Below are 26415 nucleotides of genomic sequence, written 5' to 3'. Positions count from 1 at the left end.
AACACCTGCTGTTTTGGTGTATTGGTATGTTACTCTGCAACAGGCACAACACTGATGAGCCTAAAATGACTTTTTCTGGTTGTCTCTCTAATTTTGTTCCCAATATCTACTTGTAGGCCTACTCCTCAATTTCCATGGTTCTCCTATTCCTAGGTCTTTTTTAAAGAGTTAATCTCTTCCACTGAATTGTGTCTCCTGAACATTCATTCACTTGAGCACAACTTCACTTGCAGCTTGGCTTTAGAAAATATTCCATAACTGGACATAAGAAACTCTTGCTTTCTTAATATCTATGACTACCCAAAAGATGAGTATAATTCTTATTAAAACTAAATTAGACTGTCAGAATGTGGATAACTATTGAACCAAAGCATATTATTTTGAAGAAGACTAAGAATTTGGAGAAGAGAATTAAGAAGTCTTTAAAGAAGAAAAAAACGTGAAAGCTATCTTTTGGGAATTTTGTATTTCTTTCTTAATAGTACTAGCTTTCACAGCTACTAAGAGGACTTCAGAATTATTTGGAGCATGAGTATAAAAACCTTCTTACTGATTTGCACCAGTAACCTAAATTGAAGGACACATGGCTAGGATGATTTGGAATTCAATTAATGAAAATAAGGCATGGGTTTGTTAGAAGAGGAATATTTATTTTTTTCATAGAAATAAAATGTAAATTGTTAAAAAATATTGGCTCACTTTTATTAATTCAATTACTTACAGTAATTCATATTTTCATTCAGATATAAATGAAACACTCTTCCTTCTTTATTTTTATTTCCTCTCCCCAGCTTTTCATTCTCTTTCAGTCTTCCTTTCTGTTTTTTGTTTGTTTGTTTTGTTTTCTTTTGTTTTTTTGAGTCAGGATCTTATTCTTTCTCCCAGGCTAGAGTGCAGTGGCACAATCTCAGCTCACTGTAGGCTCCACCTCCAAGGCTAAATCAATCATCCTGAGTAACTGGGAGTACAGGCACGTGCCATCATACCCAGCTAATTTTTGTGGGTTTTGTTTTGTTCTTTTTTTTTTTTTTTTGTAGTGGAGATGGGGTTTCATCATATTGCCCAGGCTAGTTTTCCTTTCTATGTAGAGAAAAATTTAAAGTGAATGTGATGTTGGAGAGGGTGGGAGGGAAAAGTAATGGTAAGTATGCTTGCTCATTACCAGGCACTGTGCTAAGTTCTGTCAATACATAGATAAGTAAAATCCACACTGTTTCTCAAAGAACTCACAATCTATTTAACAAAGCAGATGTCTACACAATAATTTTATAACTATTATTCAATGTGATTAGTACTCACATAGCTCTGTATAGAGTGCTATAGAAGAATAAATAAGAGAGTATCTCATTTTTCCTGGAGTGGTTTAAGAAGGTGTCACCGAAAACTGAATTGTAAATGGTACAGAAATATGGAGGGGTGGTTTGTGGTAGGACCTATCTTAGCCCACTGCTTCTCAGGTTTGGCCTTTGAACTTGAGATACGACTGTTCCAAGGACAGAAGGCAAAATGAACAAAAGCAAAATCTGAAGGAGGCTGTCAATAGAGATTGACTCTCATTGAGGCACACCAATACAGGCTGGGCCAAATGTCAGAATCAAGGCAACTTATATCAAAGGCAGGGCTGTAACACTCTCTCAATTGCACCTGAAAATGAAACAAAAAAGAGTGGAAATTAAGCACATATCCTAATGCAACTTTCAGGACTAGGGCATGCAGATGGGCCCCAGTCATCTAATAACTGATGTATAACTTAAGATTTTTCAAAAGGCACCAGTGATTTATGAGAGAGGGAGAAAAGGACCAGATTACCAGTTTCCTCAAGAGGCAAATCTTCTAAGAAATCATCTGCAGCCCGCAGCATCTGCCTCAGTGCAGAGAGGACCAGAATATCATTCATGGGGTCCAGTTCCAAATCTGAAGCATAATTTCCAACCATCAAAATACTGGAAATAGGAATGCCTAGCATTTTATGGACATTCATGACCTGTGGAAAGTATATTTTAAAAATGTAAGTCTTGTATTTAATATTTGAAATTTGACCAACTTTAAATACAATTTAAGAAAGAAACCCAAAAAGCAATGGCTTAATAAGTTATCTTGGGAACATACTAATAATTCAGATCATTGCAGTTTTAAGTGTGATATAAATTTGAATTAATCAAGCAATTGATTCCATTCTTCATTTCCCTGCAAATATGTTGTGTGAGCATATATACACATACAGACACACACACACACACACACACACAACTATGATTGTGATACTATCACAATAATATCTGGTTATGATCAGCATTCTTTACCTGCCTTTGAGAAGTCATAGATCTACTCAGGTTTAAAAAGTTGTCTTGAAGAACCTCACTGCAATCATCCACTTTAGTAAGCAAGGCTACATGTGCTACACCTATATCAAATAGATAAATCAGTTATTTTATGTCATAAATAGCAATGTGTCAACAAGTTATTAAATACATGTGAAAGCAACTCTATAGGGTAATGTGATTTTGAGAGCTGAAGAATGAAATATCCCCAATACATCTCAATATGGAGCCTGAAGCTTTTCTAGCAGAGAAATGATCTTTGGTCTTTTTTTCCAACATGAGACAGCATTTTTTCAATGCAACTAAATTCATACTAAATTGCAATTATCTACTATTCCATTCAACTAGTTTGTTTTAAATTGGCCAAGGGGAAAAAAGGGGTTGCTGGACTTTGGGGACTAAAAAGAACCACAAGAAAAAGAGGGGGTGAGGAGGGTTGTGTATGAGCATTTATGAAAGCAAACTGTACTGATTTCACAGTTCTAGTAAGGATCTATGCCTTTCTCCCTCAAACCACAGGGATTGAATTAGTAAATCACACTTGACTTCTAAACGAATCAAAATTCTACAATACTAACAACTGCTTATGAGGAAAATATAAGATTAATTTCAAATGCCTGCCAAGAAAACTCCCAGAACTCTTAACAGAGCTTTTAGTACCTTCTTCCTACCGAAATCTTGTGTTTCTTTTTTCCATTACTAAATGATTTCTTTTACTACCTTCTCATCATTCAGGTTTTAGAGGAATAACTAGCAAAGTTGGCCAATTAATACCTAGGTTCTGGTAGAGGGCAGTTCTCAATTGATACCTATAATTTTTTTCAACCTCTGTTACAATGTAATTCTTCTCTTTCAAAATTAATACAATGTCCTTTTAGAGGTCCTAAGTCAGCACAGTTAGTTGCATTAAGCATTGCCATCCAGCATGCCAAGCATAATGTGTTGCCATACGTCCTTGAAAACTCATTTTAAAACTTAGCATTTCTCTTTTACCCCAAACCCTCCATCATTTTAAAGCTATTAAGTGATTATATAAGCTTATATATTTACATTGTGTATATCTAATGTTCACTACTCAGACATTTGTTAGATGGTTTGTTAAGTTCAGATACAAAACTTATCCCCATTTTATAAGAACAGAAGACTAAAGTTCAGTGAAATTAAGTTACCTTCCTCAAGGTCAAAGTTTACTACTATTTAAAAACGTGGTTCACTTACCCAAGACCATCCTCTATACATTAAACTGCATAGCACTTTTTGGAACCTAAATACGTGATCTTTATACTGATAAGCGATGAGGCTTTGGAGTATAAATGCCCCAACAATTCTTTATATGAAAATATTTTCAAATTTCAGTGAGAGTACTTCCAGTTCTGAATCAAATGGAGTAGACATACTTTTCCCTCTTCTTTACACTAAATATGGCTAAAATCTCTGGACATTATACATAAATCAAACATAAAGATTGAAAAGTGCAGAGGATGCAATTTGGCCAGAAACCTTGAGATCCAAGAAACAATACACAGATGAGTTCTCTAGGTTTTCTTTTTACTTCATATGTCCCAGATTGGCTTTTAGAGACACTCACAACTGAAAAATGCCAATTAGAGCCAGCAACAAGAAAAAAAAAGTAAAGTAAAACCTGTTCCATCTAGTCAAAGCATAAGAAAACGGGCAGTGTAGCAAGACAGAAAACTTTCAGAAAATAGCCACACTACCTGAGCCAAACACCACAGAAATCACTTAGCCCTATCCATGGATATGTCCTTCCCTTTCCCAACCTTCGTCCTTAGCCAAGGTAGTATCAGACAAGAAAAAAAAAATGTAGGGAGCCAGCACATTTATACCTGCACTAACAAGGTCTGTCTTGATGGTGTCAAGGGAGGCTACTTGGGGATCCTAGACTTCCACCAAATCAGCGGCAATGAGGTGCTCTTCTCCCTCTCTGGCAGTGTCAGAGGAGAACAAATGAGAAGCTAGAACTTTACCCTTCATTAACCTTAGATGCAAGGAGGCTTCTAGCCCCTGTGATGTCAGGGGATCCTATATGGGGCGCAGTAAGAAAGTGCCCTTTCTCTAGGGATGTCAAACAAGGCCTCATGGAAAACCTATACTTTCCGTCCTACCAGTATCAGAATATGTCTGTGAAAACACAAGATGTAAGATCCAGAGTCACAGAATAAAATACCTAAAATATCAAAGACACAATTAAAGATCATTTGTCACATCAAAACCCAGGAAATTCTCAACTTGAAAAAGAAAAGCTAATCAGAAGATCCTGACCCTAATTAGATGACAAAGATGTTAGAATTATTTGGCAAGGATTCTAAAGCAACCATCATAAAAATGCTTAAGAGCCAAGTTGGAACATGCTTGAAGCAAATGCAGGAAGTGGAATGTCTCAGCAAAGAAATAGAAGATACAAAAAAGAATCAAATAGAAATTTTAGAACTAAAAGAATATTATACCCAAGATAGGACAAACAATAGATATGCTCAAAAGCAGAATGGAGAAGACAAAGTAATGAACAAATGAATTTAAAGATATAACAATAGAAATTACCCACTCTGAAAAATAAAGAGCAAGTAGATATAAAAATAAATAAATAAATAAATAAATATACAGTGAGACTATAACAAAATATCTAGAATTCACGTCCCAGAGTTCCAAAAAGAGAGATGAGATATGGCAGGGCTAGAAATCGTCATAATAGTAAGACAACTGCAGACTGAGAGAAACTATTTGCAAATGATATATCTTACAATTGATTCATATTTAGGATTTACAGATCTTTCAAAATTCAAGTTCTAAAAAACACAAATAATCCAATCAGAAAATAGTCAAAAGACGTGAGGAGACATTTCACTGAACAAGCTATACAGAAGGCAAATAAGCACATGAGAAGATATTCAATGTCATTAGTCATTAAGCAATGCAAATTAAGAACCTGATGAAATATCAATATACATCTATTAGAATAGTTAACAATTTTCTAATAGCAACAATAGCAAATACTACCAAGAATGCAGAAAAATCAGATCTCTCATGTATTGCTGGTGGGATTGTAAAATGGTACAGTCCCTCTAGAATGTAGCTTGGTGATCTCTTTCAAAGTTAAACATACAGTTACTATATGACCCCGCATTACATTTTTGGAGACTTATCCCAGAGGAATAAAAACATGTCCACAAAAAACCTGAACACTAATATTCATAGGAGTTTTATTTGCAGTAGCTAAAAACTGGAATTTTTTTTGATAGAGCATGGTTAAACTGTGGGATATCTATACCATGGAATACTATACAATTTTTTTTAATGAACAATAAATACATACAAAATCTTGGATGGATGTCAGAGGATATTAGGCTGAGTCAAAAAATTCAGTCTCAAAAGGTGACATACTCTATGATTCCATTTGTATAACATTCACAAGCCGGGCGCGGTGGCTCAAGCCTGTAATCCCAGCACTTTGGGAGGCTGAGACGGGCGGATCACGAGGTCAGGAGATCGAGACCATCCTGGCTAACACGGTGAAACCCCGTCTCTACTAAAAAATACAAAAAACTAGCCGGGCGAGGTGGCGGGCGCCTATAGTCCCAGCTACTCAGGAGGCTGAGGCAGGAGAATGGCGTGAACCCGGGAGGTGGAGCTTGCAGTGAGCCGAGATCACCACTGCACTCCAGCCTGGGCGACAGAGCAAGACTCCGTCTCAAAAAAAAAAAAAAAAAAAAAAAAATTCACAAAATGACAAAATTACGGAAATGAAGAAAATATTAGTGGTTGCCAAGAGTTAAGGATGGTGGAGGAATGGTGGGTGCCATGGGGGAAATCTATGAAGTGATGTAACAGTTGGTTGCAGAGATGGGTACATAAACTTACACATGTGATAAGATGACATAGAACTATAAACACATATTGTTAGCAATCAGTTTCCTGGATTCAGTGTTCCTGGTGCAGCCACATAGTATGAAGAGGTGACTTCCCTATCTAACGCCTCAGGAAAATCGCACACGAAAAAAGAAAAAAAGGATGGCTAGTCTATTCTTTAAAGACTGAAAATTAGGATTTGAGGTCTTTCTTCAGTCATGCCTGTGAATGATCTCTATCTGTGACGGCCACCACTCCAGGGAAATTGGATGAAAGGTACATGGGAAATCTCTGTAATCTCTTTGCAACTTCTGGCAAATCTATAATTATATCAAAGTAAATTTTTTTGGATAAGTACAATGAGACTCACCACAGTTTAATACTTCTTTGTGAACTTGCTTGAATTTTGCCAACATTTTAGAGGAGAGATTGTCAATAGAGTTGATGTCTAAGACATAAGCCACACAGTGAATCCTGTCCTTCAGAGATGGAGAGGTGATAAAAGTAGAATGCTCAGGTGTAATTGGTTTACGGGGATTAAACTGTTATAAAAACATAAGGTAACATTCAGAATTCAGAGAGTTTCTGTTTAATCCTTAAAGAGACAATTAATGCTTCTAGTACTGTAACTACTTATCTCCCTCCTCCCCAGCAATTCTTTCCCCAAATTAGTAGCACCCACCTCTTTACTCCCTTCCCACTGTGAGCATAATGCCATTATATCTCTCTCGCAGGAAAAAAAAACGCTTTATTGCTGTGGCAAAAATGATAATCATCCATTGTAAGTATTGCAGGAAAGTATAAAGAATATTTTGGGAAAGCTAACATCAAATCCTACTATCCTGAAATAAACACCATTAACATTTGTTAAATACAACTTAAAATTCCTCTCTAAGCATTTTGCATGCTTAAATGAACTGGATAGAGAGAATAAAACAAAGAAAAATATGTTGCAAATGCTATTTAAATTAAAAGACTGTAATTTATTTTGATTTTATAGAAGAAAAACAAACTAAAGTGAAATAAAAGAAATACCAACTTTGAAGTTAATGTCTTCTTACCACAAGACAATAATCTTTCTAAGATTAAGGAAACAGATTATGAAACAAGAGTTTGGAAACATGTAGTTACTAAGCTATATATTTCAATGTTGGACTGAATTGACTGGTTCCCTGCTGTGAAAAATTAGGGTGTTGGTATGCTCCTGATTTCTCCAATGTCTTCGCTGTATCCCCTCTCTCTTTATCTGTGTGTCTCCTTTTCCCTGACTGCATTATGAACTCCTGGAGGATAAGGATTGTGTTGTTATTGAACTATGTGTTTTCAGTAACTGGCTTAGAGTTTGGCACAAATATGGTTTATAATAAATGGTTTTTGAATGAATAAATGAATACATAGGTAAGGTTTCCAATTCAGCAAAATTGGGAGGCAAAAGAGAGTCTTCTTTAGAAATTGAGGCTGATACCCAACACCTAAAAGAAAGGTAACAATCATTGTTGGCTTTTTTGAGAACTTAGACTATATCATCTCATTTAATCTTCTTAGCCACCCTATGAGATGGACACCATTAATACCAACATTGCACACCTAAAAAAAAAAAACTAAGAGAGAGAAGTGTGTAACTTACTTATGGGTACACATCTGCTAGTAGCAAAGCCAAATTTTGAATCTAGGTATTTAGTAGTGAAATCTAAGCATTTACAGTATAAAATCACATTTCAATACAAAGTGGTTACTTGTTCCAATATTTTGTCTATGTAACCCAAAAAGTGCAAGGCATTAAGTGACTATTACTAGTTTACATTATTGTAAAGAGTGATAAAAGCACACTATCTCCTTGATCTTTTACTAGAATGTGAATAAATAGAATCCTGCCTTTTGGCTTTATTTTTCAATGTTAAAGAAAAGAACAGTAGTCACTCTACTTTTTTTATATGAATCCTTATTCATTTAAAGTAGAATAGTGTTGATTGATGTTGAAACCACATTATGGCAGTTGAAATTGCCTTATGAGGTTAAAAATTCAATGAAAAATACTGAAGAAAATGATTTGAAATGTTTTGGATATTGAAGAAATCTTACCTGATATCTGTCTGGTGTACAACCTTTTAAGATGTAGGGAATGTCATCCATGCACAGTCCTGCTCCCTCTGCCCCATCTAGCCCCATGGTGTCACACAACATAAATGGCAGAGATTTTCCATTTTTTCCATCTTTAACAGAATAGATCCTATACTGTTAAAAAATATATATATTAAGTGTAAAGTTTCATCCATCATCCAACATTCAAAACAGGATAATATTAAGAAAAGAGATTGGTTAATATTTGAACACCATGGTCCGCAAACAGTTTGGTCTCAGGACCCCTTTAGACTCTTAAAAGTTATTGAGAATCCCAAAGATCTGTTATTTATGTGGGTTATATCTATGAATATTTAAAATGTTGGAAATTAAAACTGAAAAAATTTTAATGCTTCTTTTTAATTAAAATGGAAAATTATATGCAATTTATCATGTAAAACACGCATGTGTGTATATATATACACACACATATATATACAAAATGGTATGTTTTGACTCCTTGCTTTTTATATTTTATGTATCTACTATCAGTATTTGTTTTGTGGTTAATCATGATGCTTACAAAAGAAAATTTATAACTGGTTATATTAAGTTAATAACAGCTCCACTTGGATAGAAAAAAAAAAAAAAACCACTCCAGATTTTTACTCCACTCCTCCCCACAGTTTGCATCTTTGATGCCACAATTTACATCTTTCCATGTTGCATATCCTTTAACAAAATATTATAGCTATTATTATTTTAGTAGTTTTGTCTTTTAAACTTCATATTGAAGATATAAGTGATTTACACACCATCATTATAGTATGAGTATTCTGAATTTTACCATATAGTTTTACCAGTGAGTTTTATACTTTCAGATATTTTTATATTACTTATTAGCATCCTTTTCTTTCATCTTGAAAAACTTGCTTTAGCATTCTTGTAAGACAGGTCTAATTGTAATGAACTCCCTCAGCTTTTGTTCATCCAGGAAAATTTTTATCTATCCTTTATTTCTGAAGGACAGCTTTACTGGGTATAATATTTGCAATGCATGTGTTTGTTTGTTTTTTCTTTCAGCACTTTGAATATTTCATCCCACTCTCTCAGCCTGTACAGTTTCTGCTGACAAGTCTGCTGCTAGTCATATTAAAACTCTCTAATATGTTATTTGCTTTTTTTATCTTCCTGTTTTCAGAATCCTCTCTTTGTCTTTGATATTTTACAGTTTGATTTTAATATGTCTTGGGTTAATCTTCTTTGGATTAAATCTGACTGGGGACTTTTCTCTCAGCTTTACCTGGATATTTACATCATCCTCCAGGTTTGAAAAGTTTTTTGCTACTATTTATTTACTTAAGATATCTATTACTTTTAATTTGTTGTCTCCTTTAGCTCCTATAACTTGAATATTTGTTCTTTTGATGCTGTTCCATAAATCCCATAAGCTTTCTTCATTCCTTTTCATTTTGTTTTTTTTCTCCTCTATCTATATTTTCAAATAACCTACTTTTAAGTTCACAGACTCTTACTTGATCAGTTCTGCTGTTGATGGTCTCTATTTCATTTCTCATTTCACCCACTGTATTTTTTATCTCTGAAAATTGTTTGATTTTTTATAATTATTACAACCTTTCTATTAAATTTCTTATTCTGATCACTCATCATTTTTCTCATTTTGTTAAATTGTTTCTCTGTATTTTCTTGAAGTTTGCTGTGCTTCGTTAAAATAATTATTTTGAATTCTTCAGGTGGTTCATACATCTCCATTTCTTTAGGATTGGTCACTGGCACATTATTTTATCTCTTTAATGATGTCATATTACCCTGATGGTTCTTGACTCTTGTGACTATGTGTCAATGTATAAACATCTCTGGAAGTAGGTACTTATTCCAATCTTTGCAGGTTGCCTTTGTCTGGAAAAGTCCTTCAACAATCAGCCTATCCAAAAATTCTGAGCACGCTGCCTTGCATAGTCCCAAAGCCTGGGACCACTGTGACTGGTGCAGCACTGAGGCACGCCTAAAGCTCAGGGCCACTGTGGCATCCCTGTCATTAAGTGCTGTTCAGAGGTTGGGCCACTAATAATCCATCCATGGTGGGGTCCAGGGACTGAGTCCACCATGCAAGCTTGAAGCTTAGGGCCACATGGTCTTACTTTGGCAACAGCACGGGGCTAGAGGCTCAACTGTCAAATAACAGCCTAAAGTCTGGGGCCATGAGGTTCTATCCAGTGCTCGATTTTACTGTAGTAGGCCTGATATTGGAGTCCAGGCAAAGTCCTGTGCTCAACTCCCTCTTTTCCCCCAAGCAGATGACAGTTCTCTCCACACTATGCTGCCTGGGATTGAGGGGGGTGATGCAGATGACGTAAAACTGTTTTTCCTACCCTCTTCAATGTATCTTTTGTTATTATTGTGCTAGAACTGGTACTGTAATCTTTCACCTGATTTCCTGAGGTGATATTTTTGTGTGTTAGTAGTTATTCAAATTGATGTTTCAGTGGAGGAATGATTGCTGGAGAGACCTATGTGACCATCTTGCTCTGCCCCTCCTCCTCTTAAATGTTGTTTTAACCATTAAAAATTCAATTATAAACCTGTCACATGTTTATCAAATAACATTTTTTACTTAAAAAGCATTTTTAAAAATTTACATAAAACTGTCATTGGTTTATTATTACAATTCCCTTTAAAGTCTGGATTAAAGAATATAACTGTAATCTCATATGTGGCTCTGATTCAGTCTCTTGATATGTTGTTTCAATTGATGTATGTGAAGAAAATATGGCCTCTCACACGTATGTATACTATGAAAAGGAGGTAATATTTCACTGTATAGTTTTCAGGTAATTGTGAATATTCCTCAACATAATATAGGAAAGCTCAACAAGTAATAACTTCTTTTTTTTTATTATTTACAGAAGTATTTATTTTAAAAGTAGACTTAAAAAAAAAGTAATTTAAAGCTCCAAGGTGTATTGTTTCATGTAGGTGTTACTGCTACCTATACTTTCACCCCATTTATTAAGCCCAAAACACTTCAAGCAACTTTAGGTTCATAAATTAATAAGAAGGTACAGAAGCCCAACCAGGATGGGACAGAATGTGTTCCAGGTTGGAAGGGGACAGCATGGCTCCTCAGTGGTCTTGTACGGAACACTTGTGCTCTACTGTAATGAAGATTTTCTTCCTGAAAATCTGAATGTGACATTTTAGATCCTCTGGTTGTTGGTTTAGTCTCCAGATTATAATGGTGTGCTGGAATCAGGTGGTTGACTAGAAGGTCAATCCAAGCTCCTAGGCCCCCCTCTCTTGGAGGCCTCAATTATCCACCTGTGAGGCTCAGGAGGGCTGACCAACCTGAAGGTTGGAAAAACTTGCTTAAATGAGGAATTGCCATTTCAGCATAAACTGTCCTCAATTCTACTGTAGAAATTGTTTTCATTCTGGAGATGGTGAGTCCCAGAAGATCATGGCCAAGATGATATCCTAAGTGGCTTCCTCTGAGAGTTTATGCCCAAGAGGGAGCCATGTGGCCACTTGCTTCTTCTTACATTTCTAATAGCTGCTCCAATTCCTTAAGGGCTGTTGTTAAATCATTTACTTGATTGTTACACAAGGTTTGCTGTTCTAGGAATCGGGCTCTTTCTTCTTTCATCTCCAGCTTTACCTTTAAGGCCTGTAACTCCTCCATCTGCTTTTTGGCTGTTTCATTAAAAAGCTTCAGCTCCTCTTGCAAAGTTTCTAACAGCAACATAGAGTCCATGTGATCGGTAGTAGATTCTTGTCGTGATGCCAGGGTCTCACTGCCTAAAGCTGGATCGAGGCCCTTGCTCTCCAAAATTGCCAAACAGTTGTCCCGAAACTTCTCCAGCAGCTCTACCTTTTGGGTCAGGTCCTTCAGCTCTCCCTGAGTTTCAGTCAACTTCTGGTGCAACTGCTTGTTGACGGCTTCTAAGAGCTGGTTCTTGTCCTTGAGCTCTTCCTCTGATTTTTGCTTACTCAGTGGTTTGTAGCCTTTTCTGACATTCCTTCTGGTGGTGGTATCAGTAGCTTTCATTTGCCCATTCTCTCGTCTCAGTTTGGTGATTTTTGTAACATCATTCTCTGGACCTCCTGAATGAAGCTGTTTGGAAACATCGACTTCTTTGGACCTAACAGGTAAGAGACTCTTAGAAGTGGCCCGAGTTTGTGTGTCTGCGGGCTGGCCGCCGCTCAGCGCAGAGGCGGGCTGCAGGTTATACACTGTCTTAACCACACTGGTCATCGTAAGGAGGCATCACGGCTGAAGTCCAGGAGCCCGCCGGTCCTGCCCGCAGTCCTTGTCACTCTCTTTCAAAAGATCCCCTGAACCAACTGTCGCGCCTCCTGCCCAAGTAATAACTTCTTAAAGGTTAGTTGCAAGTGGAATCTGCGACATTTTTATATGCCGCCACATTAAATCCATTGGTTCGTCTCATACTTTGAATATATCTTTTACTCATGCATGATTTTTTAGCCTAATTTATTGCACATTTTAAAACATTGGTTCACTGGGTTATCCAGATCTTCCTAATGTTGACACATTTCATCATACAATATTAAAACATCACATTTGTTAATACCACCATTAATCTCACTGGATAAGTCTTAAGTGTTGAAAAGCTGTCAGGCTCAGAATAGTGGATACAAGTTTCTCTAACTTTGATTTTTCTCAAAAGCTCAAATTTTGTTATTGGCAACAGACACTGTCAGTTTTTGCTTTTGTCTTTAATTAGCAAGGTCGCTTTGAGCATTTTCATTAAGATATCTGCCAAATATCCAAGTATGAATAAGTAAGTCTGTTCTGTCCAGTAAAAGTGACGTCACATAAAAAAAAGTTCAGTTAACAACTCAGTTGCTCCAGTGCTTTTTCTAAAGACAACTGCTAATTTTCAATATGCATTAGAAGTACTTTATGAGCACTTCCCATGTTATCATACTGAATATCAAAATGATGTGTATTCCAAAGTAGAGTTTAAATAAAACCAGTAACTGTTACTATTCATCAAGGAGTAAAACTGGCATTTTTTCCTGTAAGTGCAGTAATTGGGAGAAATACAGTGACTAGTAGTAGTGTTTGGTGCCACCGTTTGATTCATATTAATGTGCCAATGGGTAAAACTATGTTGTATAATTAATTCAAGTGTCAAGACACTAGGAAAGACAAAAAAAAAAAAAAAAACTTAGAATAATTCTAAAAATAGTTTTGAACTCAGAGGTATCCTTAAAATGTATCTGGGAACCCAAGGGGTCCACAAATCTCACTTTAAGAAGCACAACAGAACTTTCTTTCCTAGATAAACACATTCAATATTATAGCAAGGATATTTTTTAGAAGAATTCTGAAAGTATTTTATTTGTTGGTCAGATATACTTTCAACATACACACAAAAAAATGGAAGATTTAGGAAGAATTGCAAAGGAAAGGATTTCTCAGAGACACTTTATTTACAATTTTTCCATCTGTGGTTCTGGCAAGGGTGTAATATCACTCAAACCAGAAGGGAGAGAACCCTCTATGACCTATTGTGGTCTGTAATAAAGTCAAAAGCTCTCCCTGGGCCATGAAACGCATAGGCGTAATCCCACTGAAGTTTTTTATCTAGGAGAATAGGACTTACCAGTGCCTCAACATGAAAGAAATTACACTAAGCACTAGAGTTAAAGTACATGGTAAAATTTCAGGAACACCAATATGCATCTTCATAGTTTCCTTACCCATTGATTTGCTTGCTTTATAACTTCAATTATTCAAAGGAAAGGGTCTTTAAGCAATAAAATATTCTATTTCCCTCATAAAAGTCTGCCCTACATTTCTTCAATTTAAATAACATTTGCATTTCATTGGAATTCAGTGTCTACAGCTTCTCTTAAAATAAGACCTTTGGAATTTAAAACTTAAAAGGAAGAAAGAGAAATTTTGTCTTGAGTAGTACCTCTATTATAGCATATATCACAATGAATGATACATATTTATTATCTGCGTTGGTCTCTGAGATCTCTGGACAACAGGACCAAGCATTATTTGTATTTAGGTCTCTATTTCTGAATAAATATTTAGCAAACAGAGACATTTCAATCAATGCTTAATTAATTTAATTTGTCTTAATTAATTTAATTTGTGTTGCTATACCTTGCCATGGCTTCTGAGACTACACTGATATATTAAAATAAAGCCACTCCAGAGCATAGTATCTGGCCAACATCAAGAAATAAGATGTAATTCTTGAAAGTCCTAGAAAATTCTTTCAGTTATTGAGTGTATCACAAAAGCTAAAAATCAACCATTACTGTCTTATTATGCAGTCTTATATTATGCTAAATTTTGCATTGATAATACACAGCATATTGATAATACATAGCATAATATTGTCACCTAACAAGTGACAATATTAATTTGTGGTAATCATTTAAAAAGCCTGATTCTAAAATTTTCTATTCTTTCCCTTTCTTATTTTTTTGTTTGATAGCATGTGCATGATAACATTGAAAAGCATAAACCAGAAAGAATTTTCTAGACAAGTGTTGCATCATAATTTGTAGTTCTTTAGAGCGACAAGTAAGAAATCTATATTACTATTTATTTCCTTATGTATATCTTTTTGTAAATAAGATAGTTTTTGTAAGAGCATAGATTTACACTTCAAGTTCTCCTTCAAAGTTGACCCACCAAAGTGAAATACTATTTTGCTTTTCATGACCATGTCTTAGAAAATGGTCTTATGTAATTTAAAAAAAAATTATCGGCCGGGCGCGGTGGCTCAAGCCTGTAATCCCAGCACTTTGGGAGGCCGAGACGGGCGGATCACGAGGTCAGGAGATCGAGACCATCCTGACTAACACAGTGAAACCCCGTCTCTACTAAAAATACAAAAAAAAAAAACTAGCCGGGCGAGGTGGCGGGCGCCTGTAGTCCCAGCTACTCGGGAGGCTGAGGCGGGAGAATGGCGCAAACCCGGGAGGCGGAGCTTGCAGTGAGCTGAGATCCGGCCACTGCACTCCAGTCCGGGCGACAGAGCGAGACTTCGCCTCAAAAAAAAAAAAAAAAAAAAAAAAAAAAAAAAAAAAAAAATTATCTTACATAATTCTCATTATTTTACTACAAAAAAGAAAAACATTTTAAACCAGGTAAAATCATGTGGTACGTGAGTAAAATGAACGTCAAATATAATGGCCAAATATTTCCATAGGGTTTTTTAATTTTTGTTGTTTTTTACACAAATACTAAAAAGTATTCTTTATGTAACTGCTTCTTCCTTCCATAAAATTTGAAAGCTTCTCTGTATAATATAGCACAATGGAGGCGATTCCGATTAAAATTTTACTTCTATTTTCCATTTGATTTAGCATTTAATTGTATGTTAGGATTGCCCTGAGAGAAAAAGGCAAAGACATAAACAATATAGTAATTGTAATCTATAAAATAAAATCCTCAGGGAAATAACTTACCCGTTCAGTAATGCTGATGGTATCAGACCCGACTATGGCTTGGCCAGTCACATGGCCATGAAAAACAGACTTGACTGAATTGAAAAAACTGGACTTTCCAGACCCAACTGGACCCACCAAAAGAATACGAATTTCTGAAACCAAGTCTGCATAGGGCTTGTAGCCTCTGATGTCTGCTAGAAGCCTATTTCTGTGCCTGTTAAAATACAGTGGTTAAATACAGCATAAGAACAGCCAATAAAGAATACCATAAAGAACACTACAAGTCACCTAGAGCTTCTTTCTCTTCCTGAGAAGGGTATTTTTTCAATACTTAATTATTATATTGATAATGGGATCTTCTATAATATGATTGGAAATATCTAAACTTATACATTTTGTGCTTAAAGAAAATGCATTATTTTACATCTGACTAAAGTTAAATATTAACCAGCAACCAAACAATTTTTCAACTATTAGTCTTAGATCACGTGAATGTAATGAGAAATATCAGTAACATTGAGGATAAATTATTATTTTCACTAAAAATACATTAAGGAGAAATCAAAATAAAATATATGCAATTGTAGCTATCTATAAATTTAAAAAGGGAGTTTGTTTTTGATATTTACTAAGGATTCTCAAAAGCTGTTTCTCAAGGAAAAGATTCAGAGAAATTATCTAAAATGGTTATCCAGACTCTACCTGGAAAATTTTGATCTGAAGTGGAAATGAAATCAAATTGGTCAATGCCATCAGGTGGATATTTAAAGTTTCATAGTTGGTAGTGGTTTTGTTATTTTATGCCAAAAACATTATAACTCTTTTTTTAATCATTCCAGTGGCATGAGTTTTATCTTTACTACTTATTTGTCAGCATTCTTTATACAAGTGGTCTAAATAAAATCATTAATAGATAGCCCAAGAATCCAACTTACTCTCTGGCTTTCAATATCCTCTTTGTGCAGTCTAGGTTATACTTAGTTCCTATAGGAAATAAACATAGCATAATAAGTTTTTAAAACTTGTCTGGTTAAATATGGCCAAGACTACTTTTGAAATAAGACATTGAGTTTGCTTGCATAACCCAGGGCTGAGTTGCTCAATTAGGAGTCAGGGTTGGCAACATAATGAGAGGAAGAGGAGAAAAAATTATCCTCTCTGCACATTAACTTGCTCTGGAAGCTCTCACATAATTACACCTAGAAGTTCTAGGGTCATATGTTATAAGGGTCTGATCTTTGGGTCATACATCAAAACAGACCAGCTCTGATGATAAGATCTCTCTCTCTCCACATCTCCAACTCCTTTGTCATCTCTATCTCTGTACATATATTTCTCAACTTGCTCTTCTCAAAGCAGCCTATACGTTCTGGATAAAAACCTCATAATCTTTATGTTTCCCACATTTCATTTCAGAATTTATCAAAAAGTATAAATTGGCACCAATCTAACTGTTCCTCTCACTTTCCTCACTCTTGTAGATCAATTATTACCTACCGAACACAAAGATTAGAATCATAATGTGAGATGTAGGACTATCTAATTTTACGTACCTTCAACTCGAAAAACTTCGCACTCCAAAAATTGAAGGTGGCCATAAAACCTTAGTTTCAAGTTTTTTGTCATCATTTTATCTAGATAAATTTTATTATCTGGACTTATAATGAAAATATTCTTTCTTGATAAATGACACACCAGTTGTTTATCAATAATTTTTGGTGCTGTATTTAAGAGTAATGTTTCTATTTCAGTGGTGTCATTTTTCTTTTGAAGTGAAAACCACAGGGAATCATTTGGCTCTGTCGAACTTTCACATAAATTAGTATAATTTCCAAGCACAAAGGCTACAATCATATTTTCATTAATGTAAGTCATTGTTATAGTATATCCCTGATGGCTGCATCTTTGAACCATATCTTCAATGCTACCTCCATGAACACTAGACTTATAGAGAAGACTCAAAGAAACATTTCCAAGCAGCTTGCGCAGATGATTTTCATCATTCCATGTCAATCTTGTTGTCACTTCCATTGTTCTAGATCTAATGGAAAAACAATTATAGGTTGAGAAGCTTGTATAATATAGTAGCTTATAGCTTAGCTTTCCACTTCTACTTTCAGTGAGTTCTTTTTTCACTGATTCAATTAAAACATATTATTTGGTTAAGGCAAAAAATATAGAAACGGCACAATAATGTTAGATATAAAAATATATAATTTAGAAAGGAAAAGTCATTAAAATTTTTAAATCAATTGACAAACTTCAGAAAGTTAAAGAATAAAGAAAAAATAAATCTGAATAAGAGTCAGCAAACTTTTTCATAATGAACAAGATAGTAAATATTTTAGCCTTTGTAGGCCATAAGGTCTCTTCCACAATTACTCAACTAGCCTTTGTAGGCCATAAGGTCTCTTCCACAGTTACTCAACATTGCCACTGTAATACAAAAGAAGTCATAGATAATATGTAAACAAGAGAGCATGACTGTGTTCCAATAAAATTTTCTTTAAAAATGCATATGGCTGGAACAGAGGCCATCATCATCATATCACATGCATCATTTGCCAATGTATGAATTAGAAAATTGAGCCTAGGAATTCATGCAAAATAAAGCACATAAAGAAACTGAAATGTGAAAGAAGATAACAGCTATAGAAGTCTTACAGTAGCATAATAGACTATTGGTCATCACAACAATTATTTCAACAAAAAAAAAAAACTGGAAAAGAAGGATAAACTATAAAAACACATGTGTCACAAAGCTCTAAAGACCAAACAAGGCAGTTAAGACCTATAGCTATTGGCAAAGATTTGGAGAAGTTATAGAAAGAGAGATTAGCTAGGCATTTGGGAGCACATTTGCGACGTGTGTCTGTCAGATTCAGAAAAGGCATTTGTGGTGCTGAAAAGTTAAGCAAAGCATTTGCTAGACTCATAGAGTTAGGGAGATAAAAATCATCCTTTGAGTGCAATAAGGAGAGTACCTGGGAAACCTTTCCCTTAGGCTACAGTTTGGGATTCTGAAGAGCTACAGGGAAAACCAAAAACCATATGCTCTCACTTATAAGTGGGAGCTAAGCTATGAGTACACAAAGGCATACAACTGATATAATAGACTTTAGAGACTCAGAAAGGAGAGGATGGAAGAGGAGCTAGGGATTAAAAAAACTACATATTAGATACAATGTGTACTACTTGCATAATGGATGCACTAAAATCTCAGAATTCACCACTGTATAATTCATCCATGTAACAAAAAAAATTTATACTCCAAGTACTATTGAAACAAATGTTTTTTAAAAATTTAAGAAAAGAGCTACAGAGAAGAAGTAAGTATGAACTGGAAGCAGACAGAGTTAATTTCATACTTCAGTATTCTTAATCCTGGATTGAATTAAAGTAAATGAGAGTTGCTAGTGTCCACAGTTGCACGGCAGAAACAAAATAAATCTTGTCTGGATGAAAAGAATATTCTTCCAGCTTCAAAATATCTCTATGATTTTTTAACTATTCAGTGATTCTCATTCATCATAAACACATTCATGTTTCGAGGTAAATGAAACAACATGATAGAAAACCAAGAGGAAAGAGCACACACTAGAAACAAACCCTTACTTATACTGGAGTTACCCATAGAGATTTTTAAATTACTATGTTTAATATGTTCAAACAGCTAAAAGGTAAGATTGAATGATTTACAGTAAAATGAATGCAATAAAAAGTCAAGAAGAGATTCTATATGTAAAAATATATATCTGAAATTAATAATTAAGTGAAAACATTTAACTGCAAGTAGGCATAAAGAATTAGAAGAAAATTTACCAACTGAAGTATTGAGAAAAAAAGAGAACCAAAAGAGAAAAGGGCAAAAGGGATTAAAGGATATAGTAAAATTAGTTGAGATATATGAAACCAGAAAACAAGAATAAAAGAAAAAGAGTATAGAAGAGATATTCTACAAATCTTAAAAAGTAAACAAGTCTCGAAACATTTCAAAGTACTATAATATTGAACAAATAGTATAAGCCAGCAATTTTTTAACAAGAAGATAACTAGTAGATCCCCTCATACGTTGGAAAATAAAAAACATATTTTGAAATAATCCATTATTCAAATATGAAATTTAATTAAATGATAAAATATTCTTGTTAAAACTTATAGAATGAAGATAAAACATTACAAACATCATATACGCTTAAACATATAAGAAATGAAGAAAGGCTGAAAATTAACTATATAAACTTTCACTTCAAAAAATCAGAAAAAATACCAATTAAACTCAAAGTAAGTAGAAAGAAATAATAAAAATAAAAGCAAAAATAATGGACAGAAATATTAATGGACAAATCAAGTATACAATAGAGAAGATTAACAAAATCAAAACCCAGTTTTCAAAAGGATTAACAAAATTTGTAAAACACTGCTGACATTGACAAAGGGAAAAAAGGGAAGGAATGTCCTAAAATCCAAAACATAAGAGAAAACATCAGTACCAATGCAATAAATGATAAACTATAAAATGGTCTGAAGATAAACAACTTTGTAAAAATAAACTTAAGAATAAATTAAGTGGACAAATTTCTAGAAAAATACAACTTACCAAAGCTGACATAAAAGTAAATACAAAATTTGACTGTCTCATAGCTATTTTTTAAAACTAAATTCATAATTAATTTAAGACTTCCCCAAGAAAACTCAAGGATCAGAGTCTAGTTGCTGAATTCGACCAAATTTTGAAGAATATATAATATACAATCTTACACATGTTCTTCCAAAGAATAACTTAGATACCAAAACCTGTTAATGGTGTTATCAGCAACAAAAATTACAGGCCACTCTTTTATAAATATAGATGGAATGATCCTCAGCAAAATATTAGCAAACCAAAAAAAAAAAAAAAAAAAGGAAAGAAAGAAAGAAGGGTAATACTGAGTCAAAGCATGTCATGACAAAATACAACAATATGCTGTCTCCAAGAAATCACTTAGACTTAAGAACACACATAGGATGAAAATCAAGTGATAATAAGGGCATCTTTGCAAATGGTAACCGCAAGAACTGCAAGGTAACCCGCAAGGGGTGTGTGTCCTTATCCCTCACAAAATAGACAGTAAATCAAAACCTGTCATAAGAAGCTATGAAGGACATCATGTAATAATAAAAGGGTCAATTCGCCAGAAAGATATAACAGTTATAAATATATGTTCATCCAACATCAGAGCACCTAAATAAATGGAGCAAACACTGAAAGAATTGAAGGGAGAAACAGCAACACAATAAGTGAAGGAGATTTCGATAGCCCAGTTACAATAATTTATCCATTATAAAATATCCAAACAGAAGATCAATAGGAAAACAGAGAACTTGAACACCATAGTCCTAATGGACCTAATAAGGCACATACAGGGCATTCCACCCAGCAACAACAAAATACACATTCTTCTCACATGTATTATAGGAGAGTTCTCCAGGATAGATTACATGTTAGGTCAAAAAACAAGTCTTAATAAATCTAAGAAGATTGAAACCAATCAAGTGTCTTTCCTCATAACCATGTAATGAAACTAGAAATCAACAGCAGAAAATCTAGAAAATTAACAAGGATGTGAGAATTAAACTACACCCTCTGGAATAAGCAGTGGATCAAAAAGAAATCCGAAGGGGAATTTTAAAATATCTTGAGGCCACCGTGGTTCTCTGACATTCGGATTCTGGGACTTACACCACCAGCTCTCCCAGTTCCCAGGACTTTGGGTTCAGATTGGGAGTTCCACCACTGGCTCCACTAGTTCTCAGACATTTGAATTCAGACTGAATTACACCACCAGCTTTCCTGGTTTTACATCTGGCAGGTGGCAGATAGTGAGACTTCTGCACCTCCAACGTCATGTGATCCAACTCCCGTAACAAATTTCCTTAGTCTTTTTTTTTTTTTAATGTTGGTTCAGTTTCTCTGAAGAACGTTGACTAATACAAATTGGTCATCTCAATAGATACAGAAAAGACATTTGACAAAACCCAAACCCTTCCATGATTAAAAAAAAAAAAAAAAAAAGAAAAAAACTTAAAAAACCAGGAGCAGAAGGAAATTACCTCAACATAGTAAATCCATGTATAAATAGTCCACAGTTAACATCTTATTCAGCAGTGAAAAACTGACAGCTTTTCCTCTAAGATCATGTACAAGACAAGATTATCCACTTTTACCACTTCTATTCAACATAATACTGAATGTCCTATCCAGAACAAGTAGGCCACAATAAAAAAGAAAGTGAAAAAGATACCTGAATGATAAAGGAAGTAAAATCACCTCTGTTCACAGATGATATTACCTTATATGTGGAAAACCCGAAAGCAGCTACAGATAAAGTAATAGTATTGACTAATTTATTGTGCTATTCATCTATGACTGCATAGCAATTTCCCATTCATTTAGAGGCTTAAAACAAAACACATTTATAGTCTCACAGTTTCTCTGGGTCAGAAATCCAGCCATTACTTAGTTTGGTTCTCTGCTTCAGAATCTTCCATGAAACTGTAGCAAAGTGCTAGCCACAGCTGCAGAATGTTTATGTTTAATGGGAGAAGGCCATGCTTCCAAGCTCCTATGGTTGTTAGCAGAATTCAGTTCCTTATGGTTGTAGATATGAGGACTCTATTTCTTGCTAGCCAATGATCAGAGGCTGTTCTCAGTTCTCAGTTGTTTATTGGCCTGAAGTCACCCTTAATTCCTTGCCAAATGGGCCTCCCCAGCGTGACCACTTACTTCACTGAAACCAGCAAGGGAGAGAATCTCCTAGCATAGCGGACATTATAATCTTAACATATCACATTTGCCAAATTCTATTAGTTACAGTTAAGTCACAGATTCCATCCACAGGCAAGGGGGGATTACACATGGACATGAGTATTAAAAAAAAAAATAGGACAGGTACAATTAGGAGCTATTTTAGGGTCTGTACACCACATTGTAAAAGATAACTGAATACAATCAATATGTTAAATATTGTCTAATATGGTCAATATGTTAAAATTCCTTCTAGTATCTCTCACGTTTATCACAGCAACCTTTCTGTTGTGAATTTCTATTAATGATAGAAAAGATATGGAATCAACCTAATTGTCCATAAGTCAATGGATAAAGAAAAATGTGGTATATTACACAATGGAATACTATTTAGCTATAAAAACAGTAAAATCATGTCATTTGCAGCAACATGGGTGGAACTGGAGAATATTAAGTGAAATAACCTAGGCACAGGAAATATCACACTTTCTCACTCATACTGTGGAAGCTAAAAATGTTGATACTATAAATGTGGAGAGTATAATGATAAATACTGGAGGCTAGGAAGTGTGGGTGGGTGTCTAGGAAGAACAGATGAAGAGATGTCGGTTAATGAGTACAAATATACAGTTAAATAAAAGGTAGAAGTTCTATTAGTCGACAACAAAGTAGAGTGACTATAGTCAAAAACAATGTATTGTGTATTTCAGTAGCTAGAAGACTTGGCTTGTTCCCAACACGTGGCAATAATAAATACTCAAAGTGATGGAAACCACAAATACCCTGACTTGATCATTACACATTCTAAGTGCATCACCAAATATCACCTGTACCCCATAAATATGTAATGAATCATGTATCAATAAAAATAAAATTAATGTCTATTAATTTTTTAAATTATGGTATAAAACCATTTTGGCTGGTATATAAAAACAGAAGTAATTTTAACACAGTAATACTAGAGATCATATTTAGGTACATAAACACATACATACAGAAAACCATAAAAACAATTATGACAAGAAGAGTAAAGAATATAGGAGAGGCTGGGTGCGGTGGCTCACACCTGTAATCCCAGCACTTTGGGAGCCCGAGGATGGCAGATCACTTGAGGTCAGGAGTTCAAGACCAGCCTGGCTAACATGGTGAAACCCCGTTTCTACTAAAAATACAAAAATTAGCCAGGCATGGTGGTGCACACCTGTAATCCCAGGTACTTGGCAGGCTGAGGCACAAGAATCTGGACCCGGGAGTCTGAGGTTGCAGTGAGCCGACATCGCAACACTGCTCTGCAGCCTGGGCAATAGAGTGAGACTCTGTCTCAAAAGAAAACAATGTATAGTAGAGAGTCATAGATTTCTTCAACTTTATTTGTAATGCTTTTGTTTTTAAGTAAAAGAAAACTATTCTAATTTAAAAAGCAAATCGTTTTTAGAATCGGGTAAAACTATATCAGATTATAGGATGGATCATTTATACTCTTTAGTTATCTGTGTGTGAAATTTTCATTAAAATAAAAGACAAATGAAAGAGCAAAGTATGATCATTAGCAACAATTCCACTCTGAAACTCCTTTTTAGAAAAAAAGAAAGCAAGCTTTTTCTTCACACACAGCTAGGAAACATTGGATGGCAAGAAGTCACTTACCTGTGATATTCTCACTTATACGTGGAAGCTTTAAAAAAAAGTTGATTTCATGGAGGCAAAGAATAGACTGGTGGTTACCAGAGGTTGGGAAAGTCAGAGGAAGGGGATGATGAAAAGAGGTTGGTTAAAAGGTACAAAAATACAGCTACATAGAAGGAATAAGTTCTCATGTTCATAGTACAATAGGGTAACTCTAGTTAACAATAATTTATTGTCTATTTTGAAAAGGCTAGAAGAGAAAATTTGGAATGTTCCCAACACAAAGAAATGATCAATGGTTGAGGCAATGGATGTCCCAAAGATCCTGATTTGATCATTACACATTGTATGCTTGTATCAAAATATCACACATACCCCATAAATATGTACAAATATTATGTTTCAATTAAAAAGTCACTTACCTGTATCTAAGAGTTGAATCAGGCTTAAATTGAGGATTAGCTGTTCTGTCTGATTTATTGAGCAGCCATGGCTTGGGGACAGAAGTTTCTTAAAGATCCCTGACTTCAGAGACTCTAGGAAAGAAAGGAAACTGAAACTCAGAGCAGCAAACGCTCAGCTGGCAGCATGCCAACTGCCACTAAGTTTCTTTTTCCTCACTAGGAAGAGAGAGAAACAAAGAAAAAACAAATCCTGCTGAGCACATAAAAACAATAACTGGTCCCCTTGTAGCCCACACGTAGGCATGCAGGAAATGATCATTACCAAGAAAAAACTGCAGTAAAGCTAATAGTGAACATTTCATGTGCCTTTTTCTACTTCCCTCATTTTTCCTACATTTATTAATTGGAATTTAGAGTTGTGCATGGCACTGTGTAACTGCGTATGTTTTCCTAATTTCTCCTCAGAACAACTGCATACCGTAAACACTATGACTATCCCCATTTGTTAAAGTACAAAAAAATAATAATTCAGCTGAAAGAATCATGGAGCTGGATGGTATTCAAAGCCAAGCCTCTCTGCACTGGAACAAACAGATGAAGATTCAGCTTTTCCTGAATTCACAAGGCATTACGCTGTTCATTTTCTCATTTACTCCTTCACTCAGTCCACACTGGCATAGACCCTGGGGAAGGATAATGGTGGGTAAGATTTAAAAAATAAAAATTAAAATAAAACACATGCCCTCAAAGAGAGTGCTGTATACTCAGGAAGACAGTCAGGCATAGCCATCTGAATTACCGTGCTAAGTACTAAACAAGATTCTCTGAAAGCCAGGAGAACAGTGGCCTCATCCAGTCTTGGGGCACTTGTAAAAGGCTTGCTAGCAAATCAAAGTTTAAACTGAGACATGAAGTGAAAGCAAGGAAGGCAGGAGAACATGGTATCATCAGGGCCATCCAAGTATTTCAGTCTGTCTGGAATGGAGTGAGAGCATTGGATTCATAAGCAATGGGGCTAGGGAGGTGACTAGGGCCGAACAGGGCCTTGCAAGTTTTTAATTAAGTTGGATTTTATCATTAAGACAATGAGAAGTTATTAAGGCTCTAAAAGCAGAGGAATGGCATATTAAAATTGAATGTCTTCGAAGAAAAAAGGGTATATCAGTTTTATCTTGCTTTGTAACAAGTTATTACCATCCACAGGCTTTAAAACAATTCAAATATATTATTGCACAGCTTCCATGGATTAGGAGACTAGCATGACTCAGCTAGATACTCTGCTCACGGTCTGTCACTCAAGGTGTTAGCCAGCTATCTTGTCATATCAATCTCCAATAAAAGGAATCAAGGCTACTTGGAGAAATGTTTGACTACAGGTCTGGGATCAAAAAACTACAAAATGAACGTAGAATATCTTCTCATGCCAGAAAGTAAGAAGGTGCTCAAAAACAAATGGGACATGTCAGAAGGCAGAGAAATGACCAAAAGGGAAACAATTTGAGAGAAAAAAAATATGAGTATTGGATTATCACCCATGGAATAAAATAAATATCTATACTGATATAAATAAACAAATAACTGAGTAAGTAAATAAATGAGTGAGAAATCACAACTCTAAATTCCAATTAATGCAGGAAAAATGAGGGAAGTAGAAAATCAGTATTAGGTAAATTCTATAGTAATAAATTTTTACAGGATGATCCAGCAATGTATGCTAAAATTAATGAGTATAAATTTAGAGAGAAATAGAATATTTATATAGCCTCAAAGACTCTCCCCTGGTATATTTATTAATTTCAAAAGAAAAAAATCGTCACTTTAAAGTGGATAAATCCTGCAGATACCACCTTAACTAAGTGATCAAGGATAACATTGCCAGGATGGGCATATT

At 35.0% G+C, this 26415-nt stretch overlaps 2 protein-coding genes across 2 annotated transcripts; both read right to left on the bottom strand.

Annotated features, from left to right (window-relative positions):
- Positions 1 to 629: 629 nt before the first annotated feature.
- IFI44L (interferon induced protein 44 like) lies at positions 630 to 24665 on the bottom strand. Its single transcript, XM_010377871.2, has 9 exons — positions 24543 to 24665; positions 17261 to 17748; positions 16643 to 16691; positions 15726 to 15921; positions 8271 to 8423; positions 6559 to 6730; positions 2304 to 2404; positions 1810 to 1984; positions 630 to 1644 (listed from the first exon to the last, which is right to left on the bottom strand). Exons 2-9 carry the CDS (start codon positions 17736 to 17738, stop codon positions 1610 to 1612), a joined length of 1359 nt encoding a protein of 452 aa, XP_010376173.2. The 5' UTR covers positions 17739 to 17748; positions 24543 to 24665; the 3' UTR covers positions 630 to 1609.
- LOC104673741 (small kinetochore-associated protein) lies at positions 11214 to 12653 on the bottom strand. Its single transcript, XM_030913292.1, has one exon. It carries the CDS (start codon positions 12520 to 12522, stop codon positions 11806 to 11808), a length of 717 nt encoding a protein of 238 aa, XP_030769152.1. The 5' UTR covers positions 12523 to 12653; the 3' UTR covers positions 11214 to 11805.
- Positions 24666 to 26415: the final 1750 nt, after the last annotated feature.

The sequence above is a fragment of the Rhinopithecus roxellana genome, chromosome 12 (genome assembly GCF_007565055.1).
Source record: "Rhinopithecus roxellana isolate Shanxi Qingling chromosome 12, ASM756505v1, whole genome shotgun sequence".
NCBI lineage: Eukaryota > Metazoa > Chordata > Mammalia > Primates > Cercopithecidae > Rhinopithecus > Rhinopithecus roxellana.
Note: the sequence above shows the minus strand (reverse complement) of the source record. Positions and strands in the feature narration are given on the sequence as shown.